The sequence below is a fragment of the Calypte anna genome, unplaced genomic scaffold (genome assembly GCF_003957555.1).
Source record: "Calypte anna isolate BGI_N300 unplaced genomic scaffold, bCalAnn1_v1.p scaffold_86_arrow_ctg1, whole genome shotgun sequence".
Taxonomy (NCBI): domain Eukaryota; kingdom Metazoa; phylum Chordata; class Aves; order Apodiformes; family Trochilidae; genus Calypte; species Calypte anna.
Window position 1 is genome coordinate 604,833 of NW_022045534.1, and position 24,364 is coordinate 629,196.

The window sequence follows — 24,364 nt, forward strand, 5'->3', positions numbered from 1 at the left end:
TGGTTTCCTTGCTTACAGATAAACTGACTTGTCCAAAAATCAAACCTCCTCTGGGCTGTGCACAACTTGACTGGAAGATGTTGTTGTTTTTCACAGAACTTTTAAGCTTGGGCCTTTGAACATTTCTGCCAAGGCAGACAGATTGCTGCATTAAAACTGATGAAGTAGAACAGAGAACACAAATATGTCAAATTCAGGATGGCCACTCTGCTCCAAGATGGATGATCTGGCACAGCCCATCCTCTCTTCCCTCCTTTTCTTTGCTCTTAAGAAAACAGAAGTATAAATACTCAGCACTTCATATGAAGAATTGTCTCACCAAATACACCTGTGCAGCTCTGGGCAGGACACACAAGAGCAAGGTCTCCAGAAATAAGCTGCAGTTCAAGAGTTGGCATCTGAGTTGCTCTGTTTCTCTAAAGCAGCTCCAGACGAGCCAGGCTGGTGCAGAACCACTCCAGGAAATACCCAAGAACACAGCATGAGGCACAGAGTGTTCTGGAGAAGGGTTTGTAAGTGAAAATGCTTTTTTACCTCCTGGAGAGCTTTGATTTGGGGTTAGGTCCTGTCAGTAAACTGATCACTCACTTTTTTTTTTTTTCCTTTTCTTTTGAAGATAAAATAAAAAGTAGTTAAGTTTACTTCACAACCTGGAGTCTGAACCACCTGCTCAGCTCTGGTTTATCAAACTCAAGAGCTGCAGAGAAGAGGCAGGCAGCTCATTGCCTGGAAATTCTGCATGACCCTCATCCAGTTTTTTGGTGACAGTACCAGTGGCTCGAGAGCTTCTTTGCAAATGGGACCTGGACTCCAATTCTGCAGGTATTTAAGATTTCAACCCCCAAAATACTTACTAAGGTAGAAGTTAGCAATATACTAAGCAAAGCTGGAAGCAAAGTATGACTGTTTCACTGGTATGGGTACTCAACTCACCTGATTTCTTTAAGTCCTTCTTTCTGGATAACTTGAAGGATCTCTTTATGGCTCATAGGTGTATTAGGATATTTCTCCAGGACCTGGCAAGCAAAAGCAGATTGGAGAGGAAGTTACTCATTTGCATTTTCACTTTAATGTTTGACTGCACAGAAAACTACATTTAATGGTTGAGTCATCTCCAAGGGTAGAAGCAAGGAAGAACTATTGCCTTTCCTGCATCTCATCACTGCCCTTCCTTCCCTTCCCATCTGGGGGCTACAGGGAGCAAAGTGGCTCCAGCAGACTGGCTAGAGGACTTTCTTGGGGCAATGCCCCTATTTTATTCTGAAGGCAGCACTCCCTGGAGAATTAAATGTTCCAGAGTAACCAAGTGGCTTCACAACCATCAGCTGTGCTTGGGAACACTTCAGGAACTGCTGAGGTCCCTCAGATGCAAAACTCCCCAACCCCAAAACTCTTTATGTTTGCAAAGTTGAAACAATCACTGCCCAGTTTGGTGTTACAGAAGTTTAAGGAACTTTGGGGTTGAACACTGCTGGGTTCCTTTGAAAAATCTCTGCACACAGTTCAGGCTCCAAAGTCTGGAAATACCACCTACAAAAACGCTTCCTAAGTTGTCAGATGCAGCCCCAGCCCTGCTCCAGCCCACACCATGCAGACTCCACTGCCTCAGGCCACTCACCTCCCTTTCAAGAGGACTACAATGCTAAAGCAGCATTCAGTGTTTCTACAGGGACAGGCTGAAGGTTTCTGAAGGCAGATGCCAGTTTCCAGACGTCACTTGGATATTTTAAGCAATATTTGTGCTGGGGGATGGGCAGGAAATGCCTCATTTCCTTCTTCATCATCTGCTTTTGACCCATGCCAGCACATCAACCCCAGACTTATGTCTTTAACCAGAAAACAAACCTTCAGCATCTTAAGTAGAAAACCCTACAAGGGACCAGCCTGGATTTCTCTGGCCAACAGCTGTGCAGAACACAGGGCTCCTCCTGAGCCTCTGCCACCTCACTCCCTCCAGGAACACTTCAGCTGCAGGTTCAGCTCTTTCCAGAAGGGATTTTTGTAAAGACTGCTGGACTGCAGCATCTCTGCTCAGGGAAACCACCTCTGGCCGTGCTGCCCTAGCTGGTGGCCTCCCCAGCATGTCCCAGCCCTTGCTGGGCTCAGGTTTCAGCCTTTCCCAGCAGCTCCAGCTCCTGCCAAACCTGGCAGGTGGCTCTGGCCAAGGCTGCCCTGAAGCTGCATGCTCAGCACCAGCACAGCAGGGTCTCCAGCAGCAGCAGAGCAGCACACACAGACACAGAGGAAAGGTGAGTTTCAAACAGACTGAAGTGGGATTTGCTTTCACTCCACTCTCAGCTGCTGGCTCACTCCAGTGCATTTCCAGCTGGGCTGTAACCAAGGATGCTGCCCAGGCTCCTGGCTCAGACCAAACAGATGCAAAAGGAAGGTGCCCGAGGGGTGACTGAAGTCAGACCAGACCCCTGCACTTCTCAGATTAACCCCAGCTCCTGACTCCTGTCCCCTCAGTGTTGTCACAGATACACTTCTTTCTCAGTATGCTTTTACACCACTGACTTGGAAGGAAATCTGAAAGCTTGTTCTGCACAGGGAGCTGAAAGCCCCTGGGGACCAGCAGAGTGAAGACCACCCCCATTTCATCTCTGCTGTCTACCTTTTCATCCCAGCTAGCAAAAGCAATGGGGAGGAAAGTCAATCAGTGCCATGACTCCATCAGCAAGGAACCTCAGGGCACTTGCTGCTCCTCCCAGCCAAAACCACAAGCCTGCCTTTTCCTTCTGCATTTTCCTTTTGACTTTCACTCCACGGACATGCTCCTGACAAGTCCCACCTTGCTCATACCTAGAGCAGCAACAAGACATTTCATTAATTTTTCACTAGGCACAACCACAGTGCAAGCTAATACCATGTCTGGCCACAGAAACTCAGCACTAAGAGCAGAAAGGAAGAAAAGCTTTTCTAATTATATCCTGGCATGCCCACAGGATGCTTCTAGGCATTTTCCCCCTGTAACCTGTCCCAACATCTTCCTTCCATTGGAGTTTTTCCTGTAGATGAGCTCAGGAGAATCAGCCTGGCCTCCTGCAACATCTGTTTGACTTCTTACACATTGTCAGGGACCATTCCTGTGCCCTGGGAAGATCAACCAGGTGTTGCTCCTGGGTTTCTGTGCCCCACAAACCAGAGCCAGGTATTTGTATCCTTCTGCTCACTTTCTTCATTTCCTACAGGATCTTAAGCTCACATTTCATGAAACCAAAGGTGCCACTTGTACACCACTTCTCATATTCCAAATCAGCTTTCTTCACTCTGCAACATCTCATTTAGTGATTTTCTCCATCACTTGTCCTCAAGCAATTCCAGAAGCCTCCTGGACTGGTTGTGCCTTCCAGCAGATGCCAGGGCAGAGTCAGAACTGACTCCCCATTCACAAGGCTTCCTCCAGTGGTCTCAAGAGAGTTCATCCACAACCTCTTCATCTGCAAACACCTACCATGATCTCCTCTTTGTCCCTTTCTCCTCTGAACTTCACTGCTGAGATCCCAACCAATTCATCACCAGTTCTACAGCACAGCTCTGGGTGTTCCTACAGCTGCTCCCAACCTTTCCTCATGAAGCACTCCCAACATCCACACCTCCAGGAGATTCGTCTCACCAGCACTGGAGCTCTGCACAAAGTGAAAACTGACCAAGAGGGAACTGAATTTAATGTCAGAGCTACACACAGACCTCAATACCAAACAAGAGGCCCAAACGTGCTCTGGGGAGGTGCAAGAGCTCCTCTGGAGAAGTCCAAGTGTTCCTTGTCACAGATCCCCAGGCTCCTCCCTTCACCCCAAACCAGTGAAACACCTTCCACTCTGCTAGCAACCACATCAGCAGAGATCTTCTTGTCCCTCTCTTCATCAGACGGATCCCACCTCCTGCCACCAGCCCTGAAAGAGTCATCAGAACAACCACAACACTGTCAAAAGGTGCCCAGAACCTGGGTGACACCAGGCTGCAGCAAACCCAGCCCTGAAGGGAAGAAAGCTTGGGGCAAGCTGCCCGTGGGACCTGAGCTGCCTGTTCAGAAAAGAACATTCTGTTCCTGAGCAGAAAGCCAAGAAGAGCAAAGCAGCATCAACAGAATTGCCAAAAGGCAACTGAGGATCATCCACTGGTCTCACAAGGAGTTCCCAGCTCTGCATGGCCACCCACACCAGGCCATCCTGCAGCCAGAGACTTCATTCAGCTGGGGCTCTGCTCAGAGACTCCTCATCAGTCTGACCTGTCAGAGACCACAGTGCAAATTCCAGGTTCTTTTCCCTGGGCTGGATCTACAAGAATGTCCATCTGAGGACATGACCCTCAGGTGGTCTCTGAGCCTGGAACTGGTGACATTCTGCTGGACCAGCAATGGAGTGTCCCAAGTCTGGGTATTGCCAAAGCAGATCAGTGCAAGATCCACTCCCAAAGGCACCAGAAAAGTGTTGGTAGCTCCAGATTAACCCCCAGTGCTGGCTTCAGAGCCTGTATCTCAAGAAACTCACCCAGGAACACACAACTATCCCAAAAGGCTCCTGTCTGCTGGGAGAGAAGCCCCAACTCCCAACATCTGGGACCCTTCACTGACTCTTGGCCCCAGGATGACCAACAGATGGATGAGAAACTGATGTAAACACAGAAACTGCTCCTCTCCTCACCTCACACCACACCAGTGGTGGCCCAGGTGTCCCAGAGAGGTGGGAGATGCCCCATCCCTGGGACCATCCCAGGTGGGGTTGGATGGGGCTCTGAGTGACCTCTGGGTGAAGGTGTCCCTGTTCTGTTTGAGGATGTCCCAGCTCCTTGCAGGGCTTGGAGTAGATGGTCCCTTCCCCCCCACCCAAACTGTGATTCTAAGATGGAGACCTCAGGACTTCCACCTATGGATAACTGGAAACGTGGGGAGGAAAGAGAAGGACACAGAAGGGGAAAATACTCAAAAAGCTCTGAATTCTTTCTTCATCTCAAAACACTGGAAAAAACCAGCAGACTGAGTTCCATGGCTAAGAGGAAATACAGCAAGTTGTGGCCCTGTACCTGTACCTCTGGCATGTAAGGCAGAGCTGCAGAAAAGGGTCCCCAGGCTCACTATCCCTAGCTCATAAAATGGGCATGGAAAACTTTTTCCTCATCTTTAAGTTCAAGAAAACATCTGATGAGGGAAAATAAACCACCACAATTATGGCAGCAGTGTGACCAGAACAGGGCATTGTCTGCAGGCATCCTGCCCCACACATCCTAAGCAATGAGGTATGGCTTCAATAAAAGAACATCAGGAGAAGGGTCCAAGCCCTGGGAAACTCGCCCAGTTCTTCAGCTCAGGCCAGAGCAGCTCATCTGGAAAAACAACAGCTCTGGCTCAGCAGCCATGGCTGCTTCTACCAGCAGAGAGCTTGCAGAGGGTTTAGAGCCTTGTTTACAGTGGAGAGATGGTTCCCAGAAACTTCAGAGAACTCACATCTTGTGTGCAACCTGATCCTCCAGCAGAGCCCAGGACAAGCCAGAACTGAAGAGGTTGGACAAACCTCCCCTGAAGTGGAGTCACCACTCCTGGCCCCTCTTCCCCAAAGGCAAATCTCTCCAAAAGGGGAAAGCTGGAGGAGCCACAGCACCAGCAGAGCTGCTGCCTCTCCAGCACCCACCAGCACCCACCAGTACCCAGCCAGCACCCAGCCAGCATCCACCAGCACCCACCAGCACTCAGCCAGCATCCACCAGCACCCAGCCAGCACCCAGCCAGCACCCAGCCAGCACCAAACCAGCACCCAGCCAGCACCCAGCCAGCACCCAGCCAGCACCCAGCCAGCACCCAGCCAGCACCCAGCTGTCTGCAGCTGCCCTGCAGGAGGGATGCAGAGGCCCTTTGTGTAACCCGGTGTGGGGGTGTCCCTCTGTGATTCCCTGAGGTGACCCCACTTTCCTGACCATGGTTGCACCAACCTCAGCTGACCAAGCACCATGGGATCAAAGGTTCTTGAGCTGCGCAGCCACCCCCAGAGGAAAAGCTGCCAGAACCTCCTCTTCTGGCCACACAGGACCAAGAAGCCTCTGCAGGAGGGTGATAACAGCTCTCATCTTGGGCTCTTCAAGAAACTTGTTTAATATTAACCCTCAGCCTACTCAGATAAGCAAAGCAGTTCCCACCCCCAGCTCAGTAATAGCTCTGTGCTGCTTCACCAGCTGAGCCAGCAGAACCAGGCACGAAGATAAAAGAGACTGAACAAAAGAGAGGAGTGTTAAGCACCTTGTCCCCTCCCTTCTGGCCCTTTAATTCTGTACCAGATCTTTCACTTGGGCTCCTTTTTAGTCACTGCATGTAAATAAAAACAAACTGCTACTACCAGAAAGGAACTGGAGGGGCATTTTGAGCCAGGATTTTTAAAACCACCTTCAAACTATGCTCAGCAATGGCTACGATGGTGCCAAAGAAAAGAAAAACTAAAACAAACAAAAAACACACAAAAAAACCAACCCAAAAACCCAAAAAACAAAATCAAAAAGCATAAATAAAAAACCCAGACAAGCATGTGCCAACAGAGGGTACTGAAAAAGCCTCATCACTGTAACCCCTAGTTATTACACTGAAAAGTACCAGTGCTAAACAGAGCTGAAGGTCTGAACCTGAGGTGGTGTCTCTGATGCTCAATTTGAGCCTCCTTGGGTCCTGAACTATTCCAGTTGACTCACTGCTAACAAAAGCCATCAATGTGGGTATCTAATTCATAGGATGCATTACCTGACACCCTGAAGCTCTCCTGCTTTCTGCAAAGGTTCCCAAGAGAACAGGATTATCATCAGAAAAGGTATTTCCCAATTTTACATCTTGAAAGAAAAGCAGCTGTCTGACTTGTACAGTATTTGTGGGGTGAAAAATTCATTTCTGCTGCCTACAAACCAATTTCAAGCATGTTTCAGAAGGAAGATGGGCAGCTATAAAAAGAGGAGCCAGAGGAGGCCCTGGAGCTGCTGGGAGGGCTGGAGCAGCTCTGCTCTGGAGCCAGGCTGAGAGAGTTGGGGGTGTTGAGGCTGGAGAAGAGAAGGCTGCACCGGGGAGACCTTAGAGCACCTTCCAGTGCCTGAAGGGGCTCCAGGAAAGCTGGGGAGGGACTTGGGACAAGGGGCCTGGAGGGATGGGAGCCTGCGAGGGGGAAGGGTTTGGAGCTGGGAGAGGGGAGATGGAGAGGAGATCTTGGGCAGGGAGGGAGGGAGGGAGAAATGGTTTGGTTGGACTTGGTGATCTCCAAGGTCCTTTCCAGCCATGAGCATTCTGTGATTCTCAGGTGTGGGACATGGGTTAGTGGTGGCCTGGAATAAGGTGATGTCCTGGCTGGGCTGGAGTGGGCTAGGAGAAGGGGGAAGGGTTTGGAGCTGGGAGAGGGGAGCTGGGGATGAGATGTGAGGGAGGAATTGCTTGGGGTGAGGGTGCTGAGCCCCTGGTTGCCCAGGTTGCCCAAGGAAGCTGTGGCTGCCCCATCCCTGGCAGTGTCTCAGCCCAGGTTGGATGGGGCTTGGAGCACCCTGGGCTGGGGGAGGGGGCCCTGACCATGGCAGGGGGGACACTGGGGGGGCTCTGAGGTCCCTTCCCACCCAAACCATTCCAGAAAGAGTCCCCCTGAATGCCAGCCTGCCACCCAGGAACACCTCCAACCAATCACCTGAATAACCTCTGCTCTTCCAAGCAGCTCAGTTTTGTCACATTTCCCAAGCATCACTGATTGCCAAGCACTGGCAAGAGGGGAGGACTGTGTCACACCTCAACTCTGCAGCAGAAGCAGCAAAAGCACATTTTCCCCAGGCTGCTCACAGAGGGAGAAGTGAGCTTGCAAGTCACACCCAAACTCCTGGAGTTGGTACCCGAGAGGTTTGTTATTCTCTAGTAAGGAGAGAGAACTGAGGGGTGCTTGAGGGGCAGCAGAGGCTGAACACAAGGTACAGAGTAAGAAGAGCTGGGGCTCCTGCTGCATGCAGAAACCTCTAAAACAGAGGGGTAAATCTGGAATGTGTGATAAAAATAAGGAAGCACCCGGGTGGAAGCTGTTTGGAGGCAAGAGAGACTATAAAAGGAAAGCAAATCTGACAACAGGAATTCCACCAAGGCTCCTATCTCTTATTATGGTTTTGCTGAACTCAAGCTCAAAGTCCATATTCTGCTGCCAAGTCCCAGGTCAAGCTTTAGCAGCACAATGCAGAGGAACCCTGAGCTCTGGCCATGCTGCCAGCCAGCATTCCTGACTTGGGGAACACAATGCAGAGTCAGGAATTCCTGACACAGAAGCTGCACTTCCAGCACCTCCCCACACAACCAGGGTTTGCCTCTAAGCAAGAGTCCTCTGAACCTTAAAGGAAAATATTTCTAGTATCAGCCTGGAGAGACTGCTCAGGTCAGTGGTGAGGACAGAGGAAGAGGAGGGGGGTGAGGAACCACAGAAGCCCAGGCTGGAAGGGACCTCAAGGATCCTCTGCTCCAACCTTTCCTGGCAAAAGCAGAGTCTGGAGAGGTGGCCAGAGCTGGGGAATGCACCACTTCCCTGGGGAGGTTATTCCTGATGCTCTCATTGGGAAAAATTTTCCTCATGTCCAATTGGGCTCTTCCAGGAGTAACTTGCACCCATCACCCCTCTTCTTTTCCATGTGGCTCCTCTGGAGCAGGGAATCTCCACCTTTGTGTGGAGCAAACACTGCAGCAAGGTGAGGGGGCTTCCTGAGCCTTCTTGTCTCCAGGATGAATAAACCCAGTTCTCTCAGCCTTCCTCCCACAGCAGGTTTCCCAGTCCTTGGATCATCTTCCTGGCCCTTCTCTAGACCCTCCCCAGCCTGTCCACAGCTTTTTTCTACAGCAGGGACCAAAACTGAACCCAGCATTCCAGGAGTGGTCTGACAAGTGCTGAGTGGAGTTGGATGATGACTTTTTAACCTCTGCATCCCAGGGACACCCTTTGGAGATGCAGCCCAGCATCCCACTGGCTTTCCTTGCCCCAGCATTGCTCTGTCCACTCCTGCTGAGCTTGGTGTCCACAGAGCTGCTTTCCAGCCTGTGCTGCACTCCTGGGTTCCATCTCCCCAGCTGCAGGACCTTCCACTTGTCCTTGCTGAACTTCCTGAGGCTCTTGGTAGCCCACAAGGACTGATGAGGAGGAGGAGGATGGGGCTGGAAGTGGAGGTGAAGGGGGGCCATGCCCATGGGTGGGAGCAGCCCCCACCTCTGTTGCAGTGAGCAGAGCTGCCAACCCCAGGGAGCTGCAGGACAGAAACCAAGTGTCTGTGTCACCAGATGCTGACAAGCCCCAGTGTGCTGTGTCTCAGTGTGAGGCACCAAGAGGAGGGGTTTGGAGGTTACCAACCACCAGCCCCAGCTGGGCTGCTTGGGGAGTAGGTTGGCATGTGGTTCCCAGCAGGGCTCACCCCCAAACCAAAACAATCTCCTCTCTACATCAAAGCTTTCACCTCATTTTTAGGAATCTTTTAAAATGAAATCAATGACCCTCAGGGCTCCAGGCCCCCTGGAGCAGCAGCCTGGGACCCACAGAACTCCCCAGAGCTGCAGCAGCTCCTACAACACACACGTCCAGACCCAGCCTGAGCCAGAAGGATGAGTGTCCACACAGTTATTTTTGGTACTGGACATCAGCACAGCCAAGGTTTTGCTCTGACCTGCATGCCAGGGCAGCAAGCTGACTGTTCCCACTGGGATTTAAATGAACACAGGAATAAGAAATGTGTCTTGGGGCACTGCAGCTGCAAGAAGTGTGACCCTGCCTCCTCTGAGCTGCACCCCAGGGAGTAAAATCTTGGGCTGCACAGAATTACATCTCTGGTGAACAGAGTTCAGCTCTTACATCTGCTCAGACACTGCTGGAGAGCCCAGAGGATCTCCCCAGTTTTGATGTTATTCCTTTCTTCAGTCCTTGGACTGAGGAGGAAAAGCACAGAAGTACAAGAGCAAGGCAAAGGGACTGTGCTGAGAGCTGATGGCTGCGCAGAGCCAGCTGAGGAGAAAAGCCTTGAGAACCCCCACTCTGACACCTCTGTGCTTACCCAGCAGCTGGCAGTAGGAGCAAAGGCTTCACGTGGAGATGGGGCTGAGGGGGCTTGGCTGGGGGATTTCCACCCAGGCAACCTTATTTAGATTCTTCCTTAAAAAAAAACCAATTAAATTCATGGTTCCTTACATTCTACATTGCTACATCCTCCTGCTTCTTTCTAGGACAAGTAAAGTTATTCTGCCTTACAAGCAGAGAGCCCCCTTATCCTAGCAGAAGGTGGGAACTAAGCCCACCACTGCCCACCCTTCCCAGCTCCACATGAACCAGGCCCTGGTTAGTGGAGATTCCCACCCAGAAAGATGGATGGGCCAGGAGGCAGTCACTGGAACTCTGCTCCCCTGATGCTGCACTACAAGACAATGATCCAAAGAGGACCAAGCTGCTGGGAATCAGATGCTTCTTCCCAGAAGAACACTGCAATGCATCCCTTGGTGCTGCCAGCAGATGCTTCTCAAACATTTATCCCCAGCACAGCTGTGAAAATGAAGCCCCCCAAAGACACAGCTGCTTCCAAGAGGAAGCCTGAGGGACTGGGAGCAAAGCCCCTGAGCAGGGCCTTCCTCTTCCCAAAGCAAGAGGAGTGGGGAGGGAAGGACTGAAGCAGTAATTTACCTTTTTAAAACTGGGCTCAGCTGTTCTCAGCTGAACTGAAAACAACAACTGGGCTGAGATGAAGTCACCGTCCTCCTCAACCCCCACTGCCCAGGAGATTACCCTGAGCACCCTCTGGAGCTACATTTCCAGGGAGGATGAGTTGCTGTACAACAGCTTGGCAACTGGGAGATGAAGAACTGATTATTCTGAGGCAGGAAGACTTTCAGATGGTAAAAGCTGCAAAACTAATTTAAATAAATGTGTGTGAAAGCACACAGGCAAGTGAGACTGCCTGAAACAGGAGGTCAGACAGGATCTCCACCTCCTAAGTAGCTCTGGAACAAACAGGTTTTTCTTTAGCTGAAGAGATTTCAGTCTTGGCACAGCCATGGTCTCTGTGCTGGATCATAAATATGGAGAAGAAGAGCTGCATCTTCCTCCCTCCCCCAGGCTGTGGCTGTCACCACGGGAAGCCCTCAGCCTCTTCTACTTGTTTGGAGCCCAACACTTATTCCAGCAGGTGAAGAACACATCTTGAGTTTCCTGCTGGCACCTGAGAGCTCGATCAGAAAGCTTTGCTGCACCAAGGCTGCCAAGCACCTGAGTGAAAACCAAGTGAGTGCCTTTCCAAGGAGCTTCTCCTATTCCTCTGCAGGGCATGTGGTATGTCATGGCTTGCTTCATGCCATAAACAGAGAATCCAGCAGTGCCAAACTACTTCTTGTTCATCCCACCAGTGCACCTGATGGAGACCAAAGGGCAGAAAATACAGGTTCTGGGTTCACCCCACCTACACTCACCTTGCCTCCTATCTAAGGGAAAGCTCAATGGAAGCAGAGCCTACCTTAGGGAGGTCCATGGGTGCTTCATGTTGGAAGGGACCTTCACAGCTCTGCAGTAGGCAGGGACATCTTCAACCAGATCAGGCTGCTCAGAGTCCCATCCAACACTGAATGTTTCCAGGGATGGGGCAGCCACAGCTTCCTTGGGCAACCTGGGCAACCAGGGGCTCAGCACCCTCACCCCAAGCAATTCCTCCCTCACATCTCATCCCCAGCTCCCCTCTCCCAGCTCCAAACCCTTCCCCCTTCTCCTAGCCCACTCCAGCCCAGCCAGGACATCACCTTATTCCAGGCCACCACTAACCCATGTCCCACACCTGAGAATCACAGAATGCTCATGGCTGGAAAGGACCTTGGAGATCACCAAGTCCAACCAAACCATTTCTCCCTCCCTCCCTCCCTGCCCAAGATCTCCTCTCCATCTCCCCTCTCCCAGCTGCAAACCCTTCCCCCTCGCAGGCTCCCATCCCTCCAGGCCCTTGTCCCAAGTCCCTCCCCAGCTTTCCTGGAGCCCCTTCAGGCACTGGAAGGTGCTCTAAGGTCTCCCCGGTGCAGCCTTCTCTTCTCCAGCCTCAACACCCCCAACTCTCTCAGCCTGGCTCCAGAGCAGAGCTGCTCCAGCCCTCCCAGCAGCTCCAGGGCCTCCTCTGCACTGGCTCCAACAGCTCCGGGTCCTTCTGCTGATGGGGACCCCAGAGATGGACACAGCTTTACCCCATGGGGGGTCTCCCCAGAGCAGAGCAGAGGGGACAGTCCTCTCTCTTGGCCTCCTGGAGGGCCATCTCCTTGTGCCTCACTCACAGAGAGCTCAGCCAAGCAGCCCCACTCCATCTCACCACTCTGCTACCAGCAGTGTTCCCAACAGTGGAATTAAACTTTCTCCAGGAGGTATCCATAGGCCTCAGCCTCTGTAACTCACCAGTGCTCCAGCAGAGTGCCAGAGCACCACAGCTCCAGTGCTGGGGCAGGGGGAGCTTTGCAGAGGGTCCTGGTGTCCTGCTGCCTCCTGCCCACAGCCACCCTGATGGCAAGGAGGGCTCAGCCTGCTGCAGAAACAGCCTCCCAGCCCTGAGATCCCTCCTGACCTCTGCCTGGTTCCACACTGCAGGACCCTCAGTGGCACTGGGAATACAGCTGCAGCCCTTGGGAACCTGAGCATCCACCAGGAGGAAGAGCAGAGCCAGGAGAGCAGCTGGGGCAGAGCCATTTCAGCCTCATCTGCCAGCAAACCTTCCCCTTGCCTTTAACATCCTCGCTATTTGTGGCTCTCAGAACTTGGAAGAATGGGGTTTTCCCAGTTCAGCTCAGCTTTCAACACCCCTCTGTGTGGAGAATTCCTACAGTTTTCCCTGTGATCTGCTATTTGGCCAACACAACAAGTTTCAGAAGGACTAACAGCATCCATATGAAGTTTGGTGAAGCAGCAGAGGACCATTTCCCCCACCCCAGAAGTGCCACACCACCCAGTCACCTGCAGGTCTGCATTACATTGCTGACTTTCCAGGTTTTGAACACTGAATTACAGGAAAAAAAAAAGAAAAAGAAAAAAAGAAAAAGGCACCAGCAACCCTAAATACACTGTTAGAAAGCACAAAGTGGACAGAGGGTTTGAGCACTTCCACTGCTGTGTCCTCTCCATCAGAGGACAGGAACGAGCTCCTTCCAGCTTCAACTTCAGGAAACTTAACAATTGCTGAAGAAACCCAAACATTTCGTGCTGATTAGGAGGCCAGGAAGGAAGAGAGAGAGGAACCCACTCCCTTTATCAAAGGAACTGACTCCACACCTTCATCCAGAGGAGCCCAGGCTCAGGGGTGGTTAATAGCTCCAAACCAGCATGCACCCACTGCAAGGCACACCCCAGGCAAGCAGCTCCTCAGAAGGCTGCCAGGAATCAATCCAGGAGCTGAAACCCTTGTCAAGGGAATGAAAAAAAGGCCATTCCCTCCCCCAGCCCTGCCCTGCCCAGCACAGGAGGACTCTCACTGTGATACTGGGGAGTTTTCTCTTCCAGCTCATCCCTTGCCAGCAGTCAGAGCTGCCCACAAGTCCCAAATTCAGAATGGTCCAGGAGCCCATAGCAAGTTCTGTGCTGCTGTGAGAGTGGAGCTTGGCTGTGCTCAGAATTAGGTGGGATTAAACACGGGGTTGGTGTTGGGGTGTTTTTTTTTTTTCTGTGGTTTTTGTTCAGGTTTGGGGTTTTTGTGTGTGTGTGTAGGTTGGTTTTGTTTTTTTGTTTGTTTGGGGGTTTGCTTTGTTTTTACCAGCAATCCATCCATCAAGGTTTAAGCAAGATTCTCCAAGACTGGACAGATCAGAGCACTTTGGTGCATGAATGCTGTCAGCAAATTTTGCTTAAAATGCACTTTGGAAATCTTCACAGAATTACAGAAGGGTTTGGGATGGAAGAGACCTTAAAGATCCCGTTCCAACCCCAGTTTCTGCTATTGATGCTTCTCTTTTATAAAGGAAGAATTAAAACTGGGCAACCTAATGCTGTAATCTCCCTACACTTCTTCCTGGCAACAGAATTTAAACTTCATTAAAGCCCTGACTCCACAGCCCCCTGGAGCTTTGTTAGCCCAAGCCCTGGATGCTCGGGAGGGCCAGGCAATACCTGCTCATCAGGTTACCCCAAGCTCACCCCAGAAGTGGAGCTCTTGCCTCCTGGCCATGCCTTTCCAGGAGGGTTTCCAGCTGCAGCTCCCAAGGGCAGCCAGAGCTGCCAGGTGCCTGCTGCAATCCAGAGGAATCAATCCCCAGGCAATGCAAACTTCTGGGTCAGCTGTAAAGCCCCCAGCAAGTGGCTGTGACATCCCTCCCCTGTCAGTCCCTACAAGCCCAGGCAGACTCCAAAGTCCCCTCTGACCCTGGCAGTAACCAGGGGACTGAAGAGGGGAACCAAAGGACCTGACCTGGCTGGCAGTATCTGTGCTACTGATCCAATTAGCAAATGCTGTTCAAGGGTTTAGCCAGGAATGAGGTCAAGAAGGAATGGACAACTCCATGTTAGCAGAAACCAAGGGCCACTAAATGCCAGCACACGTCAGCATCTGATGCAGCATTTAAGGCTGTGGTAGGAAGAGTGGATATCAGGAGAATGTTCTGCCTGGAAAGGGTTGTCAGGGCCTGGCCCAGGCTGCCCAGGGCAGGGCTGGAGTCCCCATCATGCCTGGAGGGGTTTCAGAGCAAGCCCTGGGGATGTGGGGATGAGGGACATGGGGTGGGGATGGCCCTGGCACTGCTGGGTTAGCCCCTAATCCCAGGATGGATTTTGGAGCATGTGGTGCTTTCCCTGGCAGGGATGTTTGCCCACCTGGAGATGGGTCTGGACCTGGGAAGGGTCTGGAGAGCAAGGAGAAGGTCTGGAGAGTAAAGAGGAGGGGCTGGAGAATATCAAGAAGGGGCTGGAGAAGTTGTGAGGAGCATCTGAGGGAGCTGTGGGTGCTGATCCTGGAGCAGAGGAGGCTGAGGGGAGACCTTGTGGCTCTCTGCAACCCCCTGAGAGGAGGTTGGAGCCAGGGGGGGTCGGGCTCTGCTCCCAAGGAAGAAGGGATGGGACAAGAGGAACTTTTGGCACACCTCAAGTTGTGCCAGGGGAGGTTTAGGTTGGAGCTGGGGAAGAATTTCTGCCTGGCAAGGGTTGTCAGGGCCTGGCCCAGGCTGCCCAGGGCAGGGCTGGAGTCCCCATCATGCCTGGAGGGGTTTCAGAGCAACCCCTGGGGATGTGGGGATGAGGGACATGGGGCAGGGCTGAGGAAAGGTTGGATTTTTGGATCTCAAAGGTCTTTTCCAGCTGCAATGATTCTCTGTCACACCATCTGAAAATGTGTTTGGAGAGCAGTGTGAGGAAGTGAGACCCAAGAGTGACACTTCCCTTGGGGACCTGGACAAGCAGCTGCCCAGCTCTGAGCTCCATCTGAACTTGGAGGAGGACACCAGGCTGTGCTCCAGGGGTGCTCCCTGCTCCTTCCTGCCAGGATAACCCTGGAGAGCTGAGCCAGAGGAGGGCACAGGTTTAAAGTTGTGCTCTGCTACTCAGCAGGGACAGGAACCAAAACTGTCTGTATTTGTGTCTCATGTCACGGATGAAGTTTCAGGACAAGGAAATACTGCTTCAAAAAACTGTTACTGGGTTTGTTAGAAATGTGACCAGCTGAAAGACAACAGAGTCATTCTGGAGACCACCCTGTGACCCCACCAACTTCCAGAACTCCTACCCAGATGCTTGACAAACTCAGCTCTAAGTGGAGAACAAACAGCCTGAAGGAAGCTTGAGAGGATTGTATCAACCTCAAAGACCAGACATTTGACATCTAGGACAGAGTTTTTTCAGGGAAAACCCAAAGTGACCACCCCCATAAAACAAATCAGAGCTTCGGGACCTGGATCTTACATCCCTGAATTTAGGGAACATGAAACACGATGGGACAGCACCTCTGAGGTGAGGGTCCTGTGCAAGGTGCTTTCAGCAATAACATGAGAAGGGAGAGAGGCAGAAATCTGTCAGTGGGGACACCAACAGAGTGGCCTTTCCCAAAAAACCCTCCCCATCATCTCTCAGTCATGGAGTGGTTTGTGCTGGAAAGGACCTTAAAGATCACCCAGTTCCAGTCTGCCATGGGCAGGGACACCTCCCTCTAGGCCAGCTTGCTCCAAGCCCCATCCAACCTGACCCTGAAAACTTCCAAGGAGAGGGCATGCAGAACTTCCCTCTCCTCAAGGTTTGCCAAGGCTGAGGAGTTAACACAGCAGTGACCATAAGTGACCCCAGAAAGTCACAATTATCAGCAAGAATAATCCTAAGCAAGCCCTGCAAGACTGCCCCTGTCTGTAGGTTTTGGAAAGGGACCAGAAGGAGAGGGCAGCAGGGGGGTGCAGGTCTGCTGCATGTCAGCAGCTCCCACAAGAAAATAAATGGCAGTGCCACAGGAGAGCAGAGAGGGCAGGGGGCAGAGTCCCAGGACACAGGGCCAGCAGCCCAGCGAGGAAGGCTCAAAACCAGAAAGTCCCCAGGCAGCCACCCTGCCACGGGGCAGAGCTCCCCTGATGCCAGCTCTGGCTCCAGCCCTGCAGGAGGAGTTCTGAGCACTTGTTGAGGAAGGCATGGACATGTCAGGAGCAACGCAGCCACCCACTAAACTGAAGTTCTCTTACTTAACTTCCTGCCAAGAAGCCAGGTTTTGTCTCCACTGACTGAACACCCGATTAAAACAGCAAAACTCTGTGAGCTGAAGTGTCCCTGTTGGTGCTGGAAGATGGCCTGGGAAACAAGGCCAGTGACCTCAGCCCAGCTAAACATAACTTTACCTTTAAAATAAATTTTGAAAAAAACAATGCACAAAACGAAAAACCAACTCAGCACCAGCAAAGAAAGCCTCCAGAGCCCAGACAGAAGGGTTCTACCAGTGAGTTTGCCAAGCAGCCTCAGGAGCAGAGGCAGGAGGCAGGGCAGAGCTGACACCTCCCCACCTGGCACCAGCACCTGGAGCTTTTGCAAACCAACCTTTGACTTGCAAATATCAGACAGGACCTGCAGGAAGAAGCAGGAGCTGCATCATCTCCAGGGGCTGCCAGCCCGGGGTCCTGCTCAGGTTCATCCTTCTACCAAGGTAAGAAAGGTCCCAAAAGGAAAGGAAGAACCTGGGAGGCTGCACGGGGCAGCTCTGGGGGTTTGCTAACCAAGCCCCAGAATTCCCCAATTCCCCACTCCTCTTTAGGTTTCCTGCCGTGGTGCAGTGAGGTGTGGGTGCAGGATGGGTGCCCAGTCCCTCACACAGACATTTGCAGGCTGCTTTGCACAAATGCAAGGGGCAGGCTGGGAGCCAAAGCCTCCAGGGTTATTTTTACCCCGCGTTAGACCTCGGGTGCCAAGGATTTGGAGTTGAGGAGGATGTGGGAAGATGAAGCTCAGCTGCTCCCTGTCTCTGCAGAGGTGAGGCAGGCAGCCTGGCAGCATCCCAGACTGATCCTGCTGCAAAGTGGCCTTGGTCAGGGACAGCCAAACACCCAAAAAGAGTCAGGGTTGCTTCAGTGCAGCCTGAACTGAAGCCACCAGAACAGGCACCAGTGCATTAAAACGTGTCACCAACCATGAGGAAAACCTTCTTAAAACTACACCTTGTCTAATGGTTAAGAGTGTGGGGAAAAAAAAATTGATTCCAAAAAGAATATCAAGTGGAAAAATTTGTCCTCCAATACTTGCAGTCAGGATAGGATTAACAACCCTGATTTCCTGCAGTAAAACAGTCACCACCTTTCATGCTTTTTCACCCTAGGTGGAAAAAAAATACCTGAAGCTATTCATTGAGCAAATCATCTCTGCTGCAGTGAAACCTCTCAGGAGAGAGAAGCTCCTCCAGCTCCTCACAATCTCATTCAAATATGATCTGACAGACCTTGAAATGCAAAAATCTCTCTCGTAACCATAAGAGTTGTTGAGCCTTGGCAAGATGTTCATGCTGCCTGGCAGCAACCCCAGAGCTCTGAAGTCTGTGCTTGGACATGTCTGTCCTACCCCAGAACTACCACCCTGCTCCTCCCCACCTGCCTGGCAGAGCTGAGGCTGCCGAGCTCCACAGGGATTTTTGTTTGCTCTGAACACTGCAACCAAGGTTTGCATTCCCTTCAGCCACTGCAGAGCAGGCAGGCAGCAGGAATGCTTCTCACCAGATCACAGCCTGGAAGGGACCCCGAAGCTCCCCCCCTGCCATGGTCAGGGACCCCTCCCCCAGCCCAGGGTGCTCCAAGCCCCATCCAACCTGGGCTGAGACACTGCCAGGGATGGGGCAGCCACAGCTTCCTTGGGCAACCTGGGCAACCAGGGGCTCAGCACCCTCACCCCAAGCAATTCCTCCCTCACATCTCATCCCCATCTCCCCTCTCCCAGCTCCAAACCCTTCCCCCTTCTCCTAGCCCACTCCAGCCCAGCCAGGACATCACCTTATTCCAGGCCACCACTAACCCATGTCCCACACCTGAGAATCACAGAATGCTCATGGCTGGAAAGGACCTTGGAGATCACCAAGTCCAACCAAACCATTTCTCCCTCCCTCCCTCCCTCCCTGCCCAAGATCTCCTCTCCATCTCCCCTCTCCCAGCTGCAAACCCTTCCCCCTCGCAGGCTCCCATCCCTCCAGGCCCTTGTCCCCAGTCCCTCCCCAGCTTTCCTGGAGCCCCTTCAGGCACTGGAAGGTGCTCTAAGGTCTCCCCGGTGCAGCCTTCTCTTCTCCAGCCTCAACACCCCCAACTCTCTCAGCCTGGCTCCAGAGCAGAGCTGCTCCAGCCCTCCCAGCAGCTCCAGGGCCTCCTCTGCACTGGCTCCAGCAGCTCTATGTCCTGCTGATGGGGTTCCCATGTGCACACACTGCTGGAGGTGCTTTGTCACCAAAAAAAAAAAAAAAAAGTGGCAGAAAAGAACTGAAGAGGAAACTGAAGCCAGCACACACAAAAGGCTCCTTGGTGAAAGGAAGAGAGGGAGAAGCAGATTTCATGCAAGACATCGATATTTTGCAAGACTTCCCTGCAGAGGCCAAGGGGTGGGAAGCCTGCAGGGCCAGGAGGAGGAGCAGAAGACAAGGGGCCATCCCTCCCTTCCACAAGGATGCAGCAGAAGACATAAGGTCATTGCAGCTCCAGCTTCTGAAATACCCACAAAATAAGATAAAGAGATGATCCTGAGGGCCAGGGCTAACAGCAGCCATGGGATTTCCATGCTGAAGTCATGGTGGCAGACAGAGGCAGGGAACTGGAAGCAGGGTGGCTCTTCTGGAGGCTGCTGTCTTTCCACATCACTTTTCTCAGAGCAGAGAGGAAACCCTGCTGCTTATCCCTGCAAGACTGGAAAACATTTAGATGTATGCAGCTGGAGAAGAGATAGCAGGTCAAAGACAGACAGGAAGCCTCAGAGAAACATCAGAATGAAAGGTGAAGGAAAGAACACTATCTGGAGATAACCCTGCAAATACAAACTGTTTGTTACTGGAGTTAAGTGCTCATCTACAATTCAAAAACTTGAAAATCCAGGAAAAAAAGCCAAGCCATTTTTGCAGAATTTATTTTAGCACAGAAGAGATGAAAGCCTTCAGCAGAAGTACAGTAAGGTCACCACCTGCAAACACTTTCTGCATAGGAAAAGTAAGGGAAAGCCTTTGAAGCAGGGCTGAAGTGGCAGTTCAAGATTAAGACAAGCACTGCTGATAACCAGGGCTCTGGGGCTGCCTTGCCACATGGTTCCAGGTTCTAATTCACTGCATGTCCCAAAGCCAGAAGGTCACACCAGGAGGGTACTTCAGCTGCCTTTCCAGAATAAATGTTTATATAGCAGAAAAAAACCCACCCAAGGTCAGACATGAACGTAAACCTTCCTGACTGAGGAGAAATCCAGCATTCCTGCAACACTGCTGAGAGGAGAGAACCCCCTTTGCTGTTTCCTGAGCAGCCCCAGTGTTCATCTCCCAACTGGAGCTGAGACCTCAGAGTTCAGATGGCAGCAGCTGCAGGGAGGGAGCAGAGACCCTGCAGACCTGCAGCTGCCTCTGAAGGTTTTAACGTGGGTCAGAAGCAGACTCTGCACGTGATGCTCTGTGTTAATACTTTAAAATAGAGATTAGCCAGCTCAAGACTTGAATCTCAGCTGGAAGCCTTCAGCCTCACTGTTCTAATGGCAGCAACCTGCACCAGGAGAGTTTCCTATTTTCCTGCTCACTGGTTGCTGAAAGATAAATTAACTGATAATGCAGCAGTCCCATGAAACACTGACTTTTTCACAGCAGTAAGGATGGGATCTGCCCTTCAACGGGAGTTCAGGAGAGCTGAATTAACTCTGATGTACAGAGGGGCAAAGCTGGGAGAGCCCAAAGATTGTGCTACTGAATGTCCATGCCCAAGTGTCTGTGTGCTGAGCCCCTGCTGCCAGAAGAGCTGTGTCCAGCCTACAGAAGAATAAGCTTTGAGTTCAGAATTCCCAGAGGTACACCCATATTTAATAAGATTGAACAGGAGAAAGCAGAACTATATTTATACTGCACATACTTTTAAAGAAGGGCTGCCCCAGGAGTCCCTCTCAACACTCAGTCCCTTGGTGGGCTGGTAAAGGAAATAAAACTGAAGCCACATGGAAATTAAAAACTGGAAACCAAGGGGGACATCATAGAGACTGGGCTGCTTTTCACAGGATTGTTATGGTTGGAAAAGACTTCCAAGATCAACATGTCCAAAAAAAACCAACCCAGCATGGCCACTGCAGCATATCCTGAAGTGCCTCGTTCATCTACACAGATTTTTAAGATCTCCAGGGATGGGGACTCCACCATGAAAGCCCCTGGAATCTCAGGACAGTCACCAGCATTGTCACCTTGCTCTGAGCTGCATTCCTGCAGATGGCACAGGAAGGAGTCACAGGAGTTTGGGGAAACCCAAACCCAGGGGTGCAGCCCAGGCTCCAGAGCTGATGTCCCAGGTGACAGCAGAGTGAAGCCCCCAGGGATGTATGGGGACCCCAGATCCTGTCAGTGCATGAGCCCCACAGGCTCCATCCCCTCAGGCAGCATCTGCCAGCTGGGCCAAAAGCTTCATCTTCAAAATGCTCCTCCATGAATCACAGAGTGTCAGGGGTTGGAAGGGAGCTCTGGAGCTGCTCCAGTCCAAGCCCCCTGCCCCAGCAGGATCCCCCAGGGCAGGACACACAGAACACATCCAGGGGGGGTTGGAAAGGCTCCAGAGAAGGAGACTCCAGAACCTCTCTGGGCAGCCTGGGCCAGGGCTCCCTCACCCTCACACTCCACAAGTTTCTCCTCAGCTTGACCTGGAACTTCCCATGTTCCAGCTCCAACCCATTATTCCTTGTCCTGTTCCTGGGCACCCCAACAAGAGATTGGCCCCTTCCTCCTGACACCCACCCCTCAGATATTCAGAGACATTGATCAGATCCCCTCTCAGCCTTCTCTTCTCCAGCCTCAACACCCCCAGGGCTCTCACTCTTCCTTCCCAGCAGAGATGCTCAAGTCCCTTCAGCACCCTCAGGGCTCTCCCTTGGCCTCTCTCCAATAGATCCCAATCTCTCCTCAACTGGAATCCCCAAACTGGATCCAAGATTCCAGGTGTGGTCTCCCCTCAGGACACCACTGGCCTCTTGCCCCCCAGGAGACACTGCTGACCCCTGGCCACAAGAAGGAGTGACTGCCATCCTCCAGCCTGGCTCTGCCTCCAGAGGGAAGCAGGAGCAGTCACTGCTCTGTGGTACCAACCATTCACTCCCTGAAGCCCTTTCAGATGGCACCAGCCCTGCTGCCAGAACTCCAGCCCATCACAGCTTCTCAGCAGCCACAAATCCCCCCATGCTCTGCCTGTGCCAGGAAGCACGGGGGAGGAGTAAATGGGGTTGGTATTTCAGATCAGAGCACAGACTGAGCTCAGGAAAAGCTTCGGAAGAGTCAAACTGCAAGCTGCAAGAGGTGATGTTTATTGTTGCTTCCTGCAAGAGGTTTAAGAGTGAATTCAGATTTCCCCACATGAAAAGCTGGAAAGAAAACTCTTCCCAGGAGGACACAAAGCACATGACTTGCCAGAAAGAGAGGGGGGGTGGTTTTACAAAGTGATCTTATCAAATCAATTCTGAATTCAGAATACAGTAAAATACAAGTGGCCTCAGACTCCAACAGAGTTACCAGAGGGAAAGAGAGCACTCAGCATCCATAAACCCCCTGAAAACAGTTCTAGGAGAACAGACAGACACCAGCAGTGGCACTGCAGCACTTTCTGCTCTTGAAAATGAAGCTTTAAATCTGCCTCAAAGAGAGAGAAGCAGAGGAGTTGAGTTCCTGCCCCAAAGCTTCCCCACTGCAGTGACATCAGGAGGGCCTCCTGGCACAGCAGTTGGGCCTGGAATGAACAGAAACGAGTTTAAGCAAGGACTCCTTTGGATGTTCTTATATGGAACTACTGCAGAACCAAACACAATCAAGATACTGCCCATGTGAGGCACAATTTGTGCTCATCTCATAGCATTACAGAGAGGTAGAGCTGCTGCCCTTGGCTTGACTGAGCTCTCAAGCTCTTTCAGTTGAATTTACCTGAAGATAAAAGCACAACGAACCTCCTGGAGAGCTGAAACCTCCTGGAGAGCTGGCAGACAGACCCCAATCACTTACTTACTGATTTTTATTTTATATACTTCAGTAAAAAAGAAATTTAAAATACTGGGGCTTAAACAAAACTCATGGAAGCACACAACCCAGCTGGCTGAGGAACTTCATGCCCAGTTCCTGAAGCTGCAGGCTCTGTATCTGCTTTCAGCCAGACAAATAAATTCACACTCATTTGAGAGGAACCAGGAAGTTTATCAGGCACATTTACACTCACACCAGGCACGAGTCAACACTTGGCTATTAGAAAATGAGATTACATTTCTGTATCTAAGAGATACCCACCCCCAAAACAATTCTCCTGGCAGGGCTGCTGCCTCTCCTGCAAGGGAAAATGACAAAGTCTCAGTCACATTAGGAGAATTTAAACACTGCACCACGGCTCCAGGAGAAGACACAGAAATACTTCTGCCCAAGAACAGCAAAGCAATCCCCACTCTGCCACACAGGACACACTTCTTTCCTGCTTGGTTCTCAAAGCAGAGGAAGAACAATAAACTCACTCACAAGGGGCTTTTCCCAGTCACAGAATCATGGAATTGTTTTGGTTGGAAAAGACCTTTAAGATCCTGGAGTCCAACCCTTCCCCAGCACCCCCACCCCATGTCCCTCATCCCCACATCCCCAGGGGTTGCTCTGAAACCCCTCCAGGCATGATGGGGACTCCAGCCCTGCCCTGGGCAGCCTGGGCCAGGCCCTGACAACCCTTTCCAGGCAGAAATTGTTCCTACTATCCAATCTAAACTAACCTGTAATCATGCTGGCCAGTTTCTTCAGGACACCAAGAAACTGCTCTAGTGGCCTGAAGCTGAACTAAATACTTGAAAAAACAATCTTAGCAGGGCCAGAGCAGATCTTGATGAACCTTCTGTGTGACCAGCTAGCACCCCAGCATCCCAGGAGGCTGCTCTCCTGCTCTCCATGCTGATTCAGAATCCCAGAATAAGGAGTTTCCAGGTAGTTAGTAACCTGCAACACCTTTCCACAAGCCCATGCAAGCCTTTAGCAGCCCCAGCATCCTGCAAAGCTGAGTTCCACAGCTTGCATCCCCTCCCAAGCTCTCCAGACACAGGGCTGGCACACAGGACTTGCTGCCCTTGGCTTCCACACCTCACCACTGGAGGCTTTTCCTTCCTATAAAAAAAAAAAAAAAAAGAATTCACACAAGCTTACTGCCAGTGCTCTCAAGTGATGAGCTCACAGCCTCACTCCTCTGAATTCTCAGCTCCACTCAGCTCTGATACTGCTCTGCTGCTCTGTGGATTCATAGAAGCAGCAAGAGGCAGATGGGCCAACTGCCCCATGGCATCAGCACCAGTGGAATTCTCTTCAGTGTGTCCTACAGCAGCTTCCCTTGGGAGATGAGTTCAGATCAGACCTCTCAGCAGGTCCCACAGCAGAGCTGGTTTAGACACACAAACAACGAGACCTTTGGATATTCTCCTCTGTTTTTACTCCTCCAAATGGTTTAAGCCAACCACATGGGCAAAGAGCTTGAGAGCCCCAAAAAACCCAAACCAGATATATCAAGCATCTGCTTCTGGTGTGGTTGAACAGTGTTGCAGGCACCAGCTGCACAACTGACCCAAAAAGCCACAGGATGATCTTCAGCACTGGCACATTTGGGCAGTAACACCAAAGATGCCATCACCTCTGCTTTGTTCTGCTTTGACAGCTCTGATCAGGAGGGCACTCACCAGCTCAGCCCTCAGCTCTCTCCTCTGACTCTGCTTTAGCACACTGCCCAGAGCAG

The 24,364-nt window shown here is 51.6% G+C and overlaps 1 protein-coding gene across 3 annotated transcripts in view; it reads right to left on the reverse strand.

The window, feature by feature from the left end:
- The window catches only part of ASXL2 (ASXL transcriptional regulator 2), a 99,604-nt gene that overhangs the window by 66,060 nt on the left and 9,180 nt on the right, over nt 1-24,364 (reverse strand). For 2 of the 3 annotated variants that reach the window (XM_030468827.1, XM_030468824.1), the window contains exon 2: nt 934-1,016. In XM_030468827.1, coding sequence (XP_030324687.1) covers nt 934-1,016 — 83 coding nt within the window. Of the gene's footprint in view, nt 1-933; nt 1,017-24,364 lie in introns of those variants that run through there. The other variant, XM_030468828.1, reaches the window with a different exon arrangement.